General features: G+C 46.3%; 2 protein-coding genes across 2 annotated transcripts; one reads left to right on the top strand and one right to left on the bottom strand.

The window, feature by feature from the left end:
* Positions 1–2,533: 2,533 nt before the first annotated feature.
* LOC119649247 lies at positions 2,534–3,156 on the bottom strand. The gene is made up of 2 exons (XM_038051314.1): positions 2,936–3,156; positions 2,534–2,871 (listed from the first exon to the last, which is right to left on the bottom strand). Exons 1-2 carry the CDS (start codon positions 3,037–3,039, stop codon positions 2,616–2,618), a joined length of 360 nt encoding a protein of 119 aa, XP_037907242.1. The 5' UTR covers positions 3,040–3,156; the 3' UTR covers positions 2,534–2,615.
* A 65-nt stretch (positions 3,157–3,221) lies between these two features.
* LOC119649246 (sorting nexin-14-like) lies at positions 3,222–16,376 on the top strand. Its single transcript, XM_038051313.1, has 9 exons — positions 3,222–3,472; positions 3,552–3,684; positions 14,106–14,237; positions 14,292–14,970; positions 15,035–15,302; positions 15,358–15,490; positions 15,548–15,660; positions 15,731–15,918; positions 15,975–16,376. The coding sequence occupies exons 1-9, from the start codon at positions 3,360–3,362 to the stop codon at positions 16,355–16,357; spliced, it is 2,142 nt and encodes a 713-aa protein (XP_037907241.1). The 5' UTR covers positions 3,222–3,359; the 3' UTR covers positions 16,358–16,376.
* Positions 16,377–20,049: the final 3,673 nt, after the last annotated feature.

The raw sequence follows: 20,049 nt of genomic DNA, 5'->3' as shown, positions 1-20,049 counted from the left end.
CATTTGTTAGTGTCGAAAATTAAGGCAACAACAAACTTTAAGAGACAGATGGAGTCCTGATGGCTTAGGCTTACGGCATCATCGTCTCTCTCTGCATTACGATCGTTGCTTTAGAAACGCTGTTACAATTGAGAGATTGTGCAGACTTCAGATAAAAGACATTTAAGTGCCTGTAACACACGGGCGTAGTTGAATCGACAAAGTAATCACAAACACAACATCGTAAACTAGCCGCACTGCAAAGAACTGTGTGTCTGGGTATCACTGGTGCCATGATCACGACATCCGGCGCAGCTCTGAATGCACTACTCAATTTGCAGCCCCTGGATATATTTATTCAAAGCACTGCAATGAGAGCAGCTCTTAGGCTAATTCGATTAGATCTATGGGGAAACAACGGATGTGGGGGGCACAGAGCATTGGAAGAGTTACTGGGAGGACTGAATCCAGTTCTTACAATGCCTTCCGATTCTCGTGTCCCCATACATCTGTCTGGTAGAAGACATGAAGTTACCCTGAAGCCTAGGGAGGACCCAGAGGAATGCGTGGCGGGATATACGGAAGTCTTCTACACCGATGGCTCAAAAACAGAAGAGGGTTCTGGAGCCGGAGTCTATCTCTCGAATAAAAACGAGAAGTGGGCTTTTCCTTTGGGACAATATGCAACGGTTTTTCAAACCGAAATTTATGCGATCCTAAGGGCGGCAAACTGGGTGATTGACGAGCGATTGAAGGGCAGGCGCATCGCAATCTGCAGTGACAGCCAAGCTGCATTGAGGGCATTGAGCAGTCCTTTGATCACTTCGAAAATCGTTCAGGAATGCAGAAACCGTTTGAACTCTATGTCTAGATTCAATACGGTGGAACTACTCTGGGTACCTGGTCACTGTGGCGTAGAAGGAAATGAAATCTCGTACGCTTTAACGAAAGAGGGGTCAATCTCCCCTATACCGGGACCGGAGCCAGCAATTGGAGTATCAGTAGCATTGGCTAAGCCTGTTTTCAAAAACTGGGAACAAGCTTCCCATAATGACAGGTGGCAGAGCCTAAATGCCGCTCGACACACCAAACTTTTCCTGCCAGAACCGAATATACAAAGTTTATCCTGTCGAAAAGCAGGAGGACTTGCAGGTGTATTGTGGGCATTCTGACAGGCCATAATTCACTAGCTGGGCATATGTTCAGAATAGGAATTACCGAAGATGATACGTGTCCCTTCTGTAATGAGGAAGCGGAATCCACGGAGCATTTCCTATGTGAATGCCCCGTCTATGGACGCATCAGGCATCAGATTTTTGGTGCCGATGCTCTCCAATTGCGACGGGTAGCATCACATCTACTAACGGAAATCCTGCGATGCGTTAACGAATCCGGAATATTTCGTTAGACGGGGGTGGCAAGTACAATGGGCCAACACGGCCTGAGTGCTCAGAAGCTGTAGCTTCTCCCCCACCATACACACACAACCCTGGAGATGGCTAGTGATTTCACTTCAATGAAATACTACCTCGATTTAAACTCGTGGTCACGATTAGTAGGGAAGACTGGAATCATAAGAATGACGACAATCTGAGGAATCACATACTGTGGCACAGGGAAGTGTTTAAGATAGAAGACAGGCTGAGGTTGGAATACGTAGAATGAATCTAATGTGATGGTGAATTCCCAGGGTCCCGGAGTTTTTTCAGCAGTCATGAATAGAGGTTTGAATGATACAGCCCTGCATAGGGGCTAATAATTTTCACTCATTGACCCGGATTTTTCTCTGCAGCCATGGATTTCTCGCAACTTCTATGCATGCCGAAGATTTTATGGAGGAAGTACGAACATACTAAATCCCATAAGCTCTCTGATGTTAGCGGCATTGAAAGCTAACATTGCCCTATGTCGAACCTTCTATGGGGAACCTTCTATGGGGATGCCAGAAAAACCTCAAAAAATTCCCTGCCAAAACCGGGTTTACACAGAAGTGGATAGCGGGGAACAAATGTTTTGTTGGTAATGAGCGGGTGGATAAACTTAGGCATTTGTGAAAGTGTGATCCCCACTTGGAATTAGCAAAATACCCTCTGCGGCAACCATATGAGACCCCAAGAAATTAGTTTATCGGTTCAAGGCGTCGGTGAGCTTTACAGTCTTCTACATCCCATTGGACACTCGCGGTGGAAAGATACCACTTGAGCAATATTTAACTCCGTAATAAGCTCCTCGATCAGGTGCACCTACTGAATTATCTCCTTAACCTCCCCTCTAGGAGGGAACTTTTCATATAAATTAACTTTAGTAGGACACACAATAAGCCAACGGTCTTAGTTTGGCGCGACATAGTCCAATCCGTCCTGTTAACTTTCAGGAAGCTGAGCGTCTTGTTGGGTAATTTAAAAAGGACTCGTTGTTTCTTATATAATAATTCAATTCTTCCCAGGTAGCACACTTTTCTCAAAATCTGGTGCGTTTTTACGACCACATCGCTTCGACTTATATAGCAGAACAATTATTGAGAGCCGAATAAATGCAAGGCAAACAAAGGCCATTGAAAACACAATTTTATGTTCCAAATAAACGAAATTTAATTACAACCAGCTTAAGCCTACTTACTTTTTCCAATGCATATCTTAATCTACAATCTTATTCGCAGTCAATATTTTCTGTTTCAGCGTCTTTTCCGTGGATTTTTGTTTTTTAACTCGAACTTTCGGTTCCGTATTTTTAGGTTTGGGTTTCGGGCCCCGTTTCAGCTCTGTCTTACGTGTCCGATGCGGAGCAACCATGGGCACGTGTCGCCAGCCATCGTTGTACCTATCCAACCGGCTCTTTAGCATCGCCACATCCTTCAGCCTCCGTTTGACCATTTTCTTAACTTTCGCCAGCCTAAAATGACGGAAAAAAGCAGTGACCCACTACCCTCCAAGGAACACCAACAGTTGATTCTTACCTGTAGACGTAGCGTTCATTTTCCGCCTGAACCTCCTGATATCTAAGATAAAGTTGTTCCACAGCTTTGCGGTATTTATCGTTTGTTACGTTGTCTTTCAGCATTTTCCGAGTACTCTAGGAAACCACCAGGCAATTGTTTACCACAAGAAAAACCAAAAACTTTTGACACCCCCCGACAACCACCCGAGCAGCATTACCATGCCCGACTGTATGTAAACAAACCTTCCTTGCTTCCAACGGAACATATGACTCGGCGACTGCACTACAAGCATTCCAGCGAAAAGTCATGTTATCGCTCCAACTGTCAAATAAACAAGGAACGGCGAACATGGCTTATGTATACAAACATTTTTTTCACCTCTGAACAAACAGTAGTTTCGGTAGTTTTGATGTAGCGATTCGGTTGGGAGATAGTTCTGGCCATGAATAATCCAATAGTGAATGAAACATGCAAGTGGCTGGTGAAGGACCGAGTTGTCCGCGTCCTGCTGGTGGTCGTGGCGATTTTCACAGTGCTGACGGCCACTTACATCAGGTGGGCAAGTGAAATTTTCGCACTAAACAGCGTATTGGGTCTTGCTATCGAAACTAATGATGTGTTTTCCTTGTTTCAGCATATTGTTGGGCATTTTTATGTTGTTTTCGTTCACTTTTGGATGTGTGGTGTGTACAGTGCTCTTGACGCATAAGGAAACGGTGGGCCAACTATTCGAGCTTTTGAGGGATACTTGCGGATATTCAAATTGTGTAAGTTTTTCTTTGACTATTTGCAGTGGTTACCGGGACGTACATCCAAGACGTGTATACGCTGCAAAGCAGAAAATGTTGGTCTATGATATTCAGCTACTGAACGTATAAGAACGAAGGAAATAGCCAAATCATAGTTATTGTCATGACCTCTCAAGAACAGCGTCATATGTACCCTTTTCTGTTGCCAACGAAGCTGATCTCGAGCAATGTAGTACGGTTTGTGCCTGAATCTCTATAAAATAGTTTCTGACGACCATCATCCACGGTCCGTATGGTGTTGCACCCAGAACCCTGAGGAACGCTGCCCCAGAAGTGAAAGTTGCCAGGATAACAACTACTGGAAAATTAGCCTTTCATGGGTCCTACCTTCCACAACAGATTGTGTTTGGTAACACCCGCGTGCCAGTGGAGTACTTCATATCTAAATCTAGACGATGAGTTTTCTAATGTGCAGCAATCTGTCGGCATTGAAGGCATTTCTGACATTAAGAGTTATGAGAAGTACTATCCGTCGAGATCGGAGACTGTGCGTCTCGCATAACAGCATCCAGCGTGGATCTCCTTGTTCTGAACCCGAACTGCCTTGGGAATAAGTCTCCAGCAGCGCGGATCGCATCGGCGAGTCTATTCCTAATGAGCTTTTCGATCACTTTCCGGGCCGTATCAAGCATGCACAGGGGTCGGTATGCAGACGGGAGCTCTACTTAGTATGCAAGGTTTCCGCAGAGTCCCAATTTTCCGTGTAACAAGTTTATAACCAAGTCCCTACGGGACTCCATTCACCTCGTTGACCACGTTCTCCTTTTTGTTGATTTGTACTCTGCCTTTATGGCGCATGCCTCGTTGCTGGCGTGTAAACGCTGTGCCAAACGTCGGAGCTTATGACACTCCCTCCGTAATTTCTGCCGTTCACCAGTGCATAGAAGACTTGTCACGGCTGGAGACCCGCCGGGGCACGTAAGTCTCACACGCTCCCGATGTTCTCCCTCGCGACATTCCACACGCAAGGGGAGCGCCGGGTTGGTGTACGCCAGTAAGTAGCGTCAACCACTTCGAATGCGATGCACTAGTGATCACTTGCCGAGAAGTCTTCCGGGACCCGCCATTCGTTCACCGATGGCGCCAGAGATTCCGACACAAAAGTGATGTCAGGGATGCTTCTTAAGTATTTATTCAGTTTTATTAAAGCTATTGCATTATTGTCACTAAATTGTCTTTTATATACAAAAATATTTAATTTAATTCAAAAGAAAAATATTTAAAAAGCGAATCGTTTGAATTGACATAATCATAGAACTTATCTTTTTTACATTATTTACAATTATTCTTTAATTTAAGATGAAATACAAAACCAAAACGACCATTCCGGTTGATGGTTGAGAACTGAACTACTTCTTGCTTCTCAAACGTTAGAGGCAGAAAAAACGTTTCCCTTCATTTGTTTCTTTTCTGCCCCTAACTCATGGCACACTCGCCGGTCCTCCACTCCCGTGTCGTGATCCGCAAAGTGGATAGATCCGCGCCATCTATTCGTTGGCACTCGCAACATTCGAAATAAATTTCGAATGCCGCGAATCCTGCCGCGCCACATCACTCCGCCCCCAGTTGAAACCTAGGGGTTTCGACGACTGATCCCCGAACTTCGTTCGCCGTTAATCCACAAAGCGGACACGACGTTGCTTCGGGGCGCACGCGGGTTTCAGCCTGGACAAAGAGACCGCCCTTTTGTGACCACCGATCTCGAGCTGGAAGAAATGTTCTCCCCGCTCGAGAACGCGGTACGGGCCCTCATATGGAGGCTGCAGCGGCTTCCGGACGGCATCCGTTCCGATTAGCACATGCGTGCATGTGTCCAGTTCCTTGGGCGAACAAGCAGGTATGGACGAGTGTCGAGAGGGTGGTGGCGCCTTGATACGTCGGAGATTGTCCCTCAGCAGACGCACCAACCCCGACTCCGTGAGACCCGATCTCTTGTCGAAGACCGGATCGCTTGGGAGTCTCGGGTTCTCCCCGTAAACCAGCTCCGCGGGGCTGGCAGCAAATTCCTCTCGGCGGGTTGTACGAAGGCCGAGTAGGACGAGAGGCAAGACTTGCGTCCAGGACGGATCGTCGCGTGCCATAATGGCGGCTTTCAGCGTCCGGTGCCAACGTTCCAACATCCCATTGGATTGTGGGTGGTATGCCGTAGTCCGCTGGCGTTTAAAACCAAGGAGTTTGCCTAACTCGGAGAAAAGGGTGGACTCAAATTGCATTCCCTGGTCAGTGATGACCACTGCAGGGACGCCAAAGCGAGGAATCCACTCTCGACAGAGGGCTTCAGCACATGATTGCGCCGTAATGTCTTTCAGAGGTATTGCCTCAGGCCACCGCGTGAACCTGTCGATGATTGTGAGGCAATACTTATAACCGTGCGAGTCTCGCAAAGGCCCTATTATGTCGAGGTGTATGGTGTGGAAACGCTTGGTGGTGCGGGGGAATGAGCCCACTTCTTTCCTAACATGCCTGGAGACTTTACACTTTTGGCATGCGATGCACTCTCTGGCCCAGGAATTGATATCCTTGTTCATGGAGGGCCAGAAATATTTTCCGGTGACTAACCGGTTTGTTGTCCTGATGCCGGGGTGCGCCAAGTCGTGAACTGCGTGGAACACTTCCTTGCGAAATGTGGCCGGAATGTATGGCCGAGGTCCCTTTTCCGAGTCTTCGCAGCAGAGCGAGAGGTTTGAGCCGAAGATGGGCAACTCCCGAAATTTGTATTTGGGGTTGGACATGAGGCTCTGAAGTGCTGCGTCATCCACTTGCGCCTTGGCAATAGCCGAGAAATCGAGTGAGGCGGGGATGTTAACTTCGGAGACACGAGACAAAGCGTCAGCAACAATGTTGTCCTTCCCGGACACGTGCTGGATGTCCGACGTAAACTGGCTTATGAAGCTCAGGTGTCGAAGCTGACGAGGGGACGCTTTGTCGGGCTTCTGTTTCAAAGCGAACGTGAGAGGCTTATGGTCCGTGAACACTGTGAACGGCCTGCCTTCTAGGGAGAAACGGAAGTATTTGATTGACAGGTATGCGGCGAGCAGTTCGCGATCGTAGGTGCTGTAGTTCCGTTGAGCGGGATTCAACTGCTTCGAGAAGAAGCTCAACGGCTGCCAAACTTGGTCCACCTTTTGGTGAAGGGCAGCACCTACTGCGATGTCAGAGGCATCAACAAAAACGGCTAGGGGTGCATCTTGAAGAGGGAATGCCAAGAGTGTAGCGTCAGCCAGTTGTTGACGGGAATTGTCAAACGCGCAGACAGCCTCTTCAGACCACACGATCTCTCGTGTGTCCTTAGTTTTGGGGCCAGACAAGTACGCGTTCAAAATGGACTGGAGATGGGCGGCCTTGGGCAGGAAACGACGGTAGAAGTTTAGCATGCCCAAGAACCTCCTCAACTCCCTCACTGTCTTTGGACGCGGGAAGCTTGATATCGCTTGCACCTTGTCTGGGTCGGGCTGTATTCCTTCAGGGGAAATGAAATGGCCGAGGAATCTCACCTGTTGTTGAAGGAATTTGCATTTCACAACGTTCAGGACTAAACCGGCCTCAAGGAGACGTTGAAAAATGCACTCGAGATGGGCTAAGTGCTCAGACTCAGTGGAAGAAGCGACCAAAACATCATCCAAATATACGAAACAGAATTCGAGGTTTCGCAGGACAGAGTGAATGAACCTTTGAAAGGTTTGCGCCGCATTGCACAATCCGAAAGTCATCCGGGTGAACTCGAAGAGTCCAAAGGGTGTGCATATTGCCGTCTTTGGAATGTCTTCAGGAGCTACTGGGATTTGGTGATAAGCCTTGGTTAAGTCCAAGGTCGAAAAGATGCGGCAATTCGCGAGGTGATGCGCAAAGTCGTGGATGAGTGGAATTGGATATCGGTCAGGAACAGTCTGTGCATTTAGCCTTCTGTAATCCCCACATGGGCGCCATTCGCCGTTTGGCTTAGGGACCATATGCAGTGGGGAAGACCAACAGCTGTTTGAGGGCCTGCAGATACCCTGTTGAACGAGTTGTTCAAACTCTTTCCGTGCAATTGCCAGTTTCTGAGATGGTAGAGGACGCACCTTCGAGAAGATCGGGGAACCAGTAGTGATAATGTGGTGCTGCACATTGTGCTTCACTGGTTTGGAGAGACTACAGTTGGTAGTAATCTGGCTGAACTTTTGGAGAAGTGCCCGAACACGAGAGTCGGTAATGTCTTCTAAAAGAACGGAAAGATTATTGCCTGGGTGAGATACCATAAGTCCCGACGAATTAAGTTTGGTCGTGGAATCTATAAGAGACTTGTTTTGCAAGTCCACCAGCAATCCATAGTGACACAGGAAGTCTGCGCCTAGTATGGGGAAGCTGACATCCGCCAGGATGAAACGCCACGAAAACGTCCTACGCAAGCCAAGACTCACGTCTACTTGCCTATACCCGTACGTGTTTATGCGGGAGGAATTTGCTGCCGCAAGTTTGAGCGGTTGAGGGAAAAGTTGATGATGCTGGGGTACGGGAAGAACCGAAACTTCCGCACCCGTGTCGACGAGGTAGTTGCACCTGCTGAGGGGGTCGAAAATAGTTAGGCGACGTGGCGCTGCGTTCTGGGTGGCCGCCGCCAAGACCCCCCGCGGACCTAGTTTTTTGCGGTAGGAGAGAATCTACACGGTAGCGTACATCTTGTCGCTTTATCCCCGAATCTGCGGTGGTACCAGCAAATCCCTTGGTCCGTGGACTGTCTTGACGACCTGCTACCTGATCGCCCTTTTCGGGTGGCAGACCGTGAGCGTGCTCGCGATCTGGCGCCCGAACGCTGAGCGTCCAACATCGCCCGCATCTCGGCCATACTGGCTGTTAAAGCAGCAATCTCGCGCCTCAACTCACCCACCCCATCCGACGGTGGTTGAACGGCCGCCAAGGTTGGGCGTACGTACACCTCCTGGACCTGGTCGGCCGTCGCTGCCAGTTCCTCCAAGGAACCGGAGACGCAAGCGAGGATCGCCTGGGTGCCCTCCGGGAGCCGACGCAGCCAGAGCGACTTGATCAGGTCGTCGCCGATCTTACTCCCACCCAATTGCCTCATTTCACGAAGCAATTGGCTGGGAGTTCGATCACCCAACGTTAAACCCGCCAGCAAGTGGTCTAATTTTGCCGACTCGCTTGCCGACAGGCGCCTGATCAACTCGCTCTTGAGCTGCACGTACGATGTCGACTTCACCACGTCGGACACCAGAAGTATGGACTCTTCGTCCAGGCCGACCACCGCGTAGTTGAAACGTGTCGCGTCCGATGTGATGCCGGACATTTGGAACTGTGCTTCCAAATGCACGAACCACAGTTCGGGGTTCCGCCGCCAAAACGGAGGGACGCGTACGGCGAGGGCGGTCACTTGCGGGTCCGATGGGCCTGCTGCGTCTTTATTGTCAAAAGACATCTTGTTTCACTAAAAGTACGAGATTGAGATGCAAACGCGGTGAGTTTATACTGACACGGCAGGCCGCACCCACAAATGCACGCACGAAACGAGAAAAAACGAAGCGGACGCTATCCAGCGCAGACCAAAAACACCACCAAAAATGGAGGACTCGCGATGCCAAACACCTCCACGCCGTCTCTTGCAGCGATTTCAAAATTTTTTATTACTATTTTTTTTAACTGAATAAATAAATAAATATTATATATAAATGAATAATAATTTCTCTTAAGTATAGCTCCTCGTCGGTGGCGCTGGTCGAGTTTGTCGGCTGTAGCTGCGGCGTTGGCGGTGCTGGGGACGTCCGTTTGTTGCTGTTGTTGATTGTTGTGGCACTGATGTTGTTGTTGTTGATACTGCTGTGGTGGCTGTTGCTGCTGCTGTTGAATTTGTGGTGGTTGTTGTTGTGCAGGAGGGCGTTTTTCTTTCTTGCTTGTGCTCCGACTCGGGATGTGGATGGATTTCTATTACTTGACAATGGGAAATCATCTATGGCGCGAGTATAGTCCAGAGTATATTCAGCATCCGAATAATTGCATTCTTCTTCAGTTGGCTCATAGTCTCCATTTATGATCTCAAAACGTTTCTTGAAAATATCACGATGTCTTTCTTCCAAGCTGCGTTCCAATTCATAGACCTTACGATGAAATTCGGCATCAAGATGTGTTGTTATCAGTTGTAACTTTTGAAGGGCACGAACTTTTTTTTTTAAAATCGGGGTCACCAATTAAGTATTTATTCAGTTTTATTAAAGCTATTGCATTATTGTCACTAAATTGTCTTTTATATACAAAAATATTTAATTTAATTCAAAAGAAAAATATTTGAAAAGCGAATCGTTTGAATTGACATAATCATAGAACTTATCTTTTTTACATTATTTACAATTATTCTTTAATTTAAGATGAAATACAAAACCAAAACGACCATTCCGGTTGATGGTTGAGAACTGAACTACTTCTTGCTTCTCAAACGTTAGAGGCAGAAAAAACGTTTCCCTTCATTTGTTTCTTTTCTGCCCCTAACTCATGGCACACTCGCCGGTCCTCCACTCCCGTGTCGTGATCCGCAAAGTGGATAGATCCGCGCCATCTATTCGTTGGCACTCGCAACATTCGAAATAAATTTCGAATGCCGCGAATCCTGCCGCGCCACACTTCCTTCGCAGTCAGGTTGACGTGCATCCGGTGTTTAAAACTACCAGCCCGGTTCTCGCCGCCATTTCCAGAATACCCGCCTGGAGTCTGGCTGAGGCATGCCGCATTCAAGCGCCCTAGCATTAAAATCACCGCCTACCAGGATTTGCCCCTACATGCCCGAAACGGCATCTTCCAAAGCATCAAGCCGGCGCCGAAAGTCTGGCATCAGGTAAACGCTAAAAAACGTTATCCCTAAACACCGAATCCAGACGAAGCCATTCACTCGGCCTAGGGCAAGAACACGAAGTCGAACATCGTCCCGAACTCAGATGACAGCGGTACCCGATAAGTCGAGATGCCATGAAGGCGGGTCCTTCTTTCAGTATTGCTCGCTGATTAGCACTAGATCAGCCTTAACTCCGCAGCGAACTCCGCTAGCAACAGGTGAGCAATTGCACTCCGGTGCATGTTAATTTGTAGAATGGGGATCATGCTATCCCGCCCTAGTCCTTTCTAGTTCCACCCTGAAAATTGGACACCGTCCCGAATACACAGTGTCTGCGACGCTCTCACCAGACCCGCCACGATCCCTGCAGAGAACGCAACTTTAGCTTCCGTTGCAGGTCTTCGCTTGGTGACCTACCTGGCTGCATCCCCGGCATGCTGTCCTCCTGTCCGGTTCCTTGCTGACGTGTGTCCATAGTCCAGATACTTGTAGCACTTGGTAGGGATTATCCGCATTCGTACCCTGCATACTACCCAGCCAATTTTGATTTTCCCGCCGCTAAGGGGTTTCCTCGCATATTGCTCGGGGGTTTTTGGCCTCGAGCAAGTACAGAGGTGATGCTTATTCACTTCGACCTTTTCTGTGCAGGCGAAGCAGTCAAGATCTAGGATTTCTAGAGAGTACACATATACATGAAACCTTTTTCCCGGGCAAAACAACGAACTTTCGGGAATTTTAGAAAAATAGCGAATCAGAAAAACTTCGAAACCTTTATCAAGGCAAGAAATAACTGGTTCCGAAGAGCCAAGAAGAAATCCTGGCATAACACGCGGATGAATATCTCAGACTGCAAATCTACTAAAGATTTCTGGAATCAAATCAATTGACTTAAAACCCTTCAGGATCCGAATAAGCACCTCGATGCTTGGGATCACACCAAGTGCCTTCTATGACACTATAGCGATGGTCCCGCATCCTTCCCTTTGGCTCAGGCAATCCCCTTTGTCCCTCAATCTTTTTCCCCTGCAAGAGTTCCAGGAGGTTCTTGACAAGCACAAAAAGAGCTCTGCGCCACCTCTCCAATATGTCATCTTAACGCTAGCGGGCGAACCTCCACCTTCTTACAGAAAAACTTTGCTAGCAGTCAGAGAGATTCTCGATGCCAAAATGTACAACCCTTTTATGCCCTCATTAGGGACAATTGCATCAGCTTCAACGCATGTGCAGACGTAACCCACATCCTGTTCAAGTACTTCTGTATATAAAACTTCGATGAGGATGACGACTTTCCCTCCAGAGCGAATCTTGCCTCACGTAGTGAAATCGAAACTTAAAAGCTCTTGGTTTTACGATCCTGGCCACCGATGCCTCGGTCGACGCCTAAAACACCGGATGTGCGGTATTCTCAAAGATACAACAATTTTGCGCTGTGCTCAAGACAGCACAACTTCTGTTCTTTCGACTGAGCTATACTAGCCACTGTGCAAGCAATCAAACTGTCAGGTACGGCCAAGCTAAAGAAAATCCTAATTATCACTGACTTCCTTCACGCCATCAAAGCCCTTATTAACAAATTATCTGGAAAAAGTGCTCACAATCAGAGTTCCTGGGCATAGCGGATATTTTTACAACAAAATGGCGGATGATGCCGCTAGACGAGCAAGAATGGCCCGCACTCCGGCACTCCTTATGCCTTTTCTGACGTCTGGCAATTAACACGTACCGACATTCTTTCTGAATGGAACGAGGCTTTCAAAATCACTTTCTTAGATAAAGATAAATTTTTATCTCGCATCGTCCCATCTTCAAGCTCCTCAACACGGGTGGGGTCAAGACCCTAAACAGAATAGTCTCTAATTTTTCTTTTTGTAAAGCCCTCCTGGCGAAGATCAACCTCTCTAACTACGCTTTTGGGTGCGTTTGCTCGCAACCCTCGAAAACTTCTTCCCTCTTCTCGCTCTCTCCTCAAAAAATCCCCCGCCATGTTGCGATAAATTTCCCTTACGTGGTCGAAGTCTGACGACTCAAATTTGAACCCCCACAGTTAAACATCATTCAGTAGTCATGAAGGGGGGTTCAGTGTTTCGCAGGAGTAAAGGGGACTCAACGAATCCCTCCTGTCCCTCCATATACGGATGGACTCTGAGGTATTTGTACCCTCAGATGAGCGTGGTAATAAGCTGGTATGCCACCCTCCCATGACTGTCGCCAAAAACTTTATTAGTTTGGGAACAATGCCATACAAATGTAGAACATCGATTAGCCAGGTGTGCGGAACGCTATCGAACTAAAGCAACTAAAGAGGTTTCTTTGGCTCCTAGTTGCTTGTCCTACAACTACCGAGTCGATAATGACTTGTTCTTTGCAACTATTTGACCCGACGCAGCAGCCCTTCTGCTCCCTGGACAGAATGGTATTGGTCTGGAGGTGCGCATTGACCCTTCCACTAATGATGGGTTTGTAAGCAAGTAATCGGTCTTGTGTCTGCGGGGTCCTGCACCGAGGGATAAGGTATGTAATCGCCGCAGTGACGAAGGATGAAAATTCTACCGGCCGACTCCTGACCTAATTTATGCTGTGCCGATCGAGCATGTATATTGGTTAACTTTTTGTACCAGAAGTTTATGCTGTTTATAAACAGGCTCGTCGAACCTTCTCTTCGGTAACATCCACAAAATTCATGGCCGGCAACTCAGCATGCTCAGCATGTTGGGATTCGTTAAGTGATCTGAAAGAGTTCCGCTCGTTCTTCGCGTACGTTACATTCTGGACACGTCTGGAGTCACTATCTTCATACCGTCATAACAGACTGCATACGACAGAAAGTTTCTGTTCTAGTGTTTCCAGAATTTCAACTACCGGTGTCCCGCCGGGGATGACATAGTTCCTGTAAACCCTCTGCACTTTATTCTTCATTCGTCTGCTGGTATTGCCAGAGCTGATTTGAGTCAACCTAGTAATGTCCTAGCAAGCGGTACTGGTCTCACTACACAATCACGTGCGCGAATTGTGGGAAATGCTCGGCGAATCTCTAGTGCAACAAATGTCAGTAAGATGTTGTACCTGCCCCCGTCGTTATTTGGTAGCAGGAACGGATAATAAAGAGGTCCATTTCCTCAGTTCACTTCATCCGCTGCCTACGCGAACCTGCTGAATTGGTCGCTACAGATTGTGGCGAAACAGCTGCATCAGGCGGAACAATGTTCCTGGTCGTCGTGGCGGCTAGAGGTCGAACCGTCCCACGACTAGCGGTTTCGGCGCCGTGCTGTCCATTACGGGAGCCCGAACCATTCACCAAGTCAGACGTCTCCCGACGGTTATCCGTATCGCAGTGGTATGAATGTCAATCGTGCATTGAAGGTAGGCAGATATTTTGATGAGTCGCAGAGATCCTGATAAGAGTTTCTTTTTTCCTATTTCCGGTCCTATACTCTACAAAGCAGTAAAAAGGAGGCGTACTATATATGTATATCCCTCTATCCTTAGCTGCTATTATATTACCAAATAATGACCAAGTGGAAGTAACAACTTGTAAATATTCAGACTTTTTTTTCGTTTTCAGACTGAAGTGACTTTAACAAAATGTGATACTTGTGATGATATAGAATGTCAACGGCACAAAACTCCTGAAATACCCCGGGAACCATGGAAGGGTTTATTGCTGGAGCGAGATTTAGATGAGGCTGTAGAAAGTGTAAGACCAAACTAACCATGTTTCTTCTTCTACTAAAAATACGACCTATCCCAGTTTTACTCGAGAATACTCAATAGTTTCGTGAAAAGCTGGTTTTCAGTACTTTCGCAGGATGAGGACTTCGTGCACACCCTGAAGCTAGGCCTACGTGAGGCTACCTGTCATTTAATCAAACGAATGAAAACCATCGATGCTGCTAAGGTCATAACAAACAGAATGCTGCCTATTGCATTCGAGCACATTGAAGTTGTCAAGGACATGCTGAAGAATGGAACACCAATGGACAAGTTACCAAGCGGTTTCTTGCAGCACGACAGGCCTGTTCACCCGGCCGTTTGGAATCGTCAAGCCGAGCTTGACTACTTGCGGGCCGTAGCCAAATGTCTGATTCCGCGTATATTTCATAATGAAAAGTTCGATAGTAAGATATTTTTCAGCCTCGTGAGGGAATTATTGGCCTGTTGGGTACTTTTACCGCTTCTGGATGTGATATCGGATCCGAATTTAATAAATCTAATGATAGTTACGGCGACAAATAAGGGAAGTACGTTGAAGCGGGCAAAGGGCTCGGGCATACAAGTGGAGTTTCTGAAGAATTTCGTTAATATCTCTGACGACTGTAAAATTTCAAAGGACGATCTGTATTTGACAGATCCCAACCAACTTTTCTACTTCATGCAATTCATGAAGAAGCAAGGAGCTGTTGATGTACTTAGATTTTATTTAGATGTTGGTAAGTAGTAGGCTTTGTCGGGGGTACTGCACGAAGCTAATTATCTAAACAATTGTTTTCTCAGATAATCTAAATAAAGAACTGCAAGACTCACGAGTAACTACTGACCCGGCCAAACTTTCTACACTACATAAACAATCAATTAAGCTTCTACATGACTACCAGGATTTGGTACCAGACCAAGACTCCACAGAGGCTACTACGCTGGTAGAAGCTCATGATCGTGTCCGAGCCTGCTTAGATGGAAAATGGCGAAAAGCATTCCATAAAACTCCAGATTATTTTAAATTAATTTATTCTAGTAAGGAAATAAAATCGGTCGATGAATTTAGGTAAGCATTATCTTCCCCCTCTTTGCTTAATCACGAAGGAACCTTGTTTTTGTAGAAGTACAGACCAAATAGGACCCGTATCTCGCTTGGGTTCCAAAATCAAAGATGTGATAAAAGGTGCAATCGATGGAGCACCCCTGGAAGCAACAGAAGTGCCAACAGTGTGGGATGCTCTTTCGGATACACAGGTATGATTGCATTTCTTCTCCTTCGAATGTCCGTTTATATGTTGGAAATATTTACAGCTTGGGACCGTTAACCCTACGTTGTACGGTTCAGTTGCTCAAAAATTGCGTAAGGAACGCGGTCAGAATCTAGATGCATTTCTAATCGATTTTATGCAGTCCATAGAGCAAAGGTGAGTTGTTAACTTTTCAGAAAAATCTGCTCTTATTGCTGAGAAATAAATGATTTCTAAATATCTGCAGCACTGATGTAGGCGAAGATGTAGTCGAGATTACCGAGGCCAAAACAAAGCCGCGTCCGCATCCACCTGGTCGCAATTTAGTGTTTGGCAATCTTTTTGGGCTGGGTAAATGCGCTCGCGGCTGCCAACCAAGCTCAGTGATGCCCGTAGCTAGTGTCAAGGGTCCGTCTGAATGTTTTTTGTATATAAGTGAGTCGTAGTCCTGCAATTAAAATATAAATTCTTAAAAAATCACCTTTTTCCAGTTTATAAGCTTCTCCGTGCCCCGTCAATTCTGGTTCGATTAATGTTCGCGCTTGTATGCATTTCTAAGAGGACAATGGATGCGCTCATTTGTCATCTTATCAACAAACTCATTATGCTTGGCTTATATCAACCGAGGCTTGCTACGCTGATACGCTTATTGGAGAATCATCTATTCGGGCCAAAAACTCCCGACGCTTCGTTCGAAGAACTATTGAACCGACAGAAATTGGCACGTGAACGATTAGAGAAATTGTGTCGTGGTGCTGGCGAATTATTGGATACGTTACAGTCGCCAGCGTTAAATAAACATTTGATGTATTGTCTATTCGATGTTGTATTGGGTGAATTGTATCCGGAATTCGAGGAATTTGAAACTTCGTGAAATAAAGTGCATTCGAGGTGAAAAGTTTTAATTTTGTTGTTTACGAGATTGCAGGAATTCAAATGTTATAGAAGCTACGATGGGGTCGAAAGTGGGATGGATAAGGTGGTCAGTTTTAGGAAACGTGGAGGAAATCTATTGGAAGTGATTGAAAAAAAAAACGATGTAGTGGTGAGTCGTTGAATAGCTCGCTTATGTATAGTATAACCGCTCCACATTGCACTTCCGTTGGGAGGCTAAGGAACATTTAATGGTTCCGAGTGATATTATGAAAAAGGGATGACTACCTAGAGATTTATCCATTACATGTGGCATTGTGGATACTCTTCAATGAGTGGCTATGTATTAAGTATTAATGACGCAGACTTAAGCTTAATGTTTTGAACCTGTATTCTCTTTACAATGTAAGTACTGTTTGCAGTTACTTCTGTAAATTCGGAGGTAGTGCAGTTTGCTAAATCAGGGGAATGCAACCATTGTTACAAAGCCAACTTATAATTTAATATTGGGTTAATAGTGGTGAGCCAATTACTATAAAACTTGATACAAGCGCTAGACTTTCTGAAGGCTATGAGTTCTTTAAATATGTTTTTACGGACGGGTCTCTCTATTTTTAGTTTAGCTTAGTTTTCATTTGACTCAATCTGACTCAGTACAGAGTATTGTTTCTGTACAGTAGACTCAGATAACTGCGTTTGTGTTTTTAGGTGTTGGGGTAGCATTCTCAGATTCGCATTGACGTGTAGTGAGCAATATTTACCACATTATCCACATGTTTTCCCGCCTGTGAATTGGGCACAAAAGCTATTTTTTTCAAAGTTGAGAGGAATTCAAAATCGATACGATCAAATCGTAATTTATTTTTTCCTCAAACCTTTCCCACAGTTAATAATCCCTACTACCGTTGAGGTTATTATCTTATTATTTTGATCAAGTAAAAGAGTCTGAAGTGGACCCACCTACTGATCAAATCTCCATCTCCGTGGATCCAGACACTGGCGAACAATCCCCCGGATATTTGGTTCGTCGAGCTTTTACAATTCCCCGGACATTTGGTCCATTAAACCTTCACTGGCGAATAATCCCGGACATTAGATCCGTAGAACCCTCAAAATCAACTCTCTTTCCACTTCCTCATCTACCCAAGTCTCCAACATTCCTAGTCGCCTCACAGAATTAGACCATTTTAAGTCCTAGAATTGTCTAAAAAGGAAAATATTCAAGGATACAAACCAATCATGGCCTAGACAGTGCTAGGAGGTGGAGACGCTGGAGAAAAATTACCGAAAGGACAGTATAGGGTGTAAAACACTCGAATATCTCGAAAGGAAGATCGAAAGATTGGAGGAACTGACGAATGAATACTACATCATCCATCAGAAGCTGACCCGATTGCTGGAAGCAAAGGAGCCTTACTTTACCATCCACCTAGAATCGGAGGCAAAATTAGCAGCGGTAAAAGCCTTGTTCCAGAAGGATCAGCAAAATATCACTGGTCGGGTAGGGAATATATAAAAAATGCAGTACTTATTCGGGTACTTGCAAGGCGCCACAAAGGAGGTGGTGTTATATCTGTTAGCTATCCTAGAAGAACGGTCCGCGAATACCCGGCAAGCGGCAACGGAATACATGGACTCCATCCTCGATATGAAGAAGCTGGACTACAGAAACTATGGCCACGTATACCATAATTTGGAAGGTCGACAGGACCCAACGACCTGCATGAACGATGGCAGCAGATCAAGGCGTTACATCAGCTGTTCTGGAAGAAATGGACTCGGGAGTACCTGCACCACTTGCAAACCCGAGCCAAATTGGACCAAGAGACTTCCAACTTAGCCTTTGGCTCGCATCAGCGCAATTTACCCTGGGAGCGATGGAAAAATAAGAGCCGTCACATTCCGATACCATGGATCACTGGAGAAGCAGGTTGGCATCGTGAATCTATGCCCGCTGCCACTCCGTCTACCCCTCGAGCTCGAGGTAGAGAATCCTGCCCCTCCATGTAAGAGTAATAACAGGACCTCAACTGGAAAGCAAGTAGCAGCAAAAAAGAATATACCCATTGCCGTCGCCGGCCCCGAAGCCCATGAGGCCAAAAAACTGCGATAATGGCGTACATCCAGAAATGGTAAAGTGTATCAAGAAACGACGAGTGGCACCATGTACCTGGGCACGGTCATTATTCAACATAATGGCATTATTCCTATCATTCGGGATGCTGTTTGCAAATAACATTTCGACCTAGGACTATGAGATATGGAAGCCGGACGCTGGGTACCATGTCGAGAAGCTAGGACGCTCTCGGCTCATTTGAGGAGAGTTAAGAATCGAGGTGCACTTTTCGATTCGAGAAATAATAAGGGATCGTCAGAATATGAATGACATCCTGAGCCAGTCGTACGCAATGTGCAGAAAAGCCACGGAGGTAGAAACCACAACCCATTGTAACGTGCTGATAAGGCATCTAAATTTTAAATTCAAGGCTACCACTCGCAAGATCGATGAGTTACTCGAGCTCCCAGCTCCGAAAAGAAGAAGGAAGGTCTACAAGGCAAGATACTAACCACAATATTTGAAGTAAACGAGGAGATTTACAATGACATCGAAGACCTCTGTCAAGGACAACCATATTGCAGTCGATGACCCACCAGAACGTCTTGATAAACACGCATGTAGAAGCTTACAACACCGCACTATCTCATCGATGAGAGAGTTCACCCATAAATTGAACATGGTCATAGAATCAGTGAACAGAATGAACAGCTGGTTTGCCGAAACGGATGCGGGCAATCTGAATGTGGATTGCATCACGTACTTGACAGTCGTGGACTACTTCGACGAGTTAGATATGAAATATAGTCAAATCGTGTCCGCATTTTACGGCCGCGGTGATCTATTGGGTCCTGTAGTCGTTGTATGAAATCCAGAGAATTCAACAAGAACGAATGTCGTTACAAAAGGACGAACAAATTTGAGTGTTCGGGTATTTTTGCATAATCGGCGAACACGAATACAATCTGCTACACGTAACAGCCGTGCTCGGGCCATAGGAGGGCCGGTATCTGGTGCATCAATTCGACGTCAGCACGCTCGCAGTCGATTTCAATCAAGGGACATTAAACAGGCTAGTAACATCCTTATCTCTGCTCTATGAGCAGCTTGACCGAAAGTGGGTATAGATAGTAAATGCTTCTATATGTATAATCTCGAACACGGCATGAGTGCAAGTTTGCGATTATATATTAAGGAGCGATTACCACCTATAGTCACTTTCGGTCACACTGCTTTCAGGGAAGAGGTAAGGCAGCGTCTGGTAAGTTGCGTCTGTCCTGGGCGAACCGTCGGCATTTCTTTTTTTTAAGTTTGGATATTTAGTTTAAAAGGAAGGGTCCGTGAACGACAAATGTGGAAGAAATTTTCTTCCCAATTAGTCCGGTCCAACATCAACTGAATGTGGGCTTCGAACTCTCTCAATCCTCAAACAAAATAATTTTGCTGTGGACGATGGACGCATTAAAGATGGTCTGTGAAGTCGGTGTTGGATACGCACAGCGTAGCCGGGTCGTGTGGTCTCCCAGGATTTGCAGTGTACTCCAAGTGGAAGTACTGACGATGCTAGAAGCCTGGCGGCCGGGGCACGACTCGAGTTCCAAGCGTAACAACCTATTCTAACCGACAGCTCAGCGGCC

The sequence above is a fragment of the Hermetia illucens genome, chromosome 2 (assembly GCF_905115235.1).
Source record: "Hermetia illucens chromosome 2, iHerIll2.2.curated.20191125, whole genome shotgun sequence".
NCBI classification, from domain to species: Eukaryota; Metazoa; Arthropoda; class Insecta; order Diptera; family Stratiomyidae; genus Hermetia; species Hermetia illucens.
The sequence above is the reverse complement of the archived record's forward strand: the minus strand, read 5'-3'. Positions and strand labels throughout refer to the sequence as shown.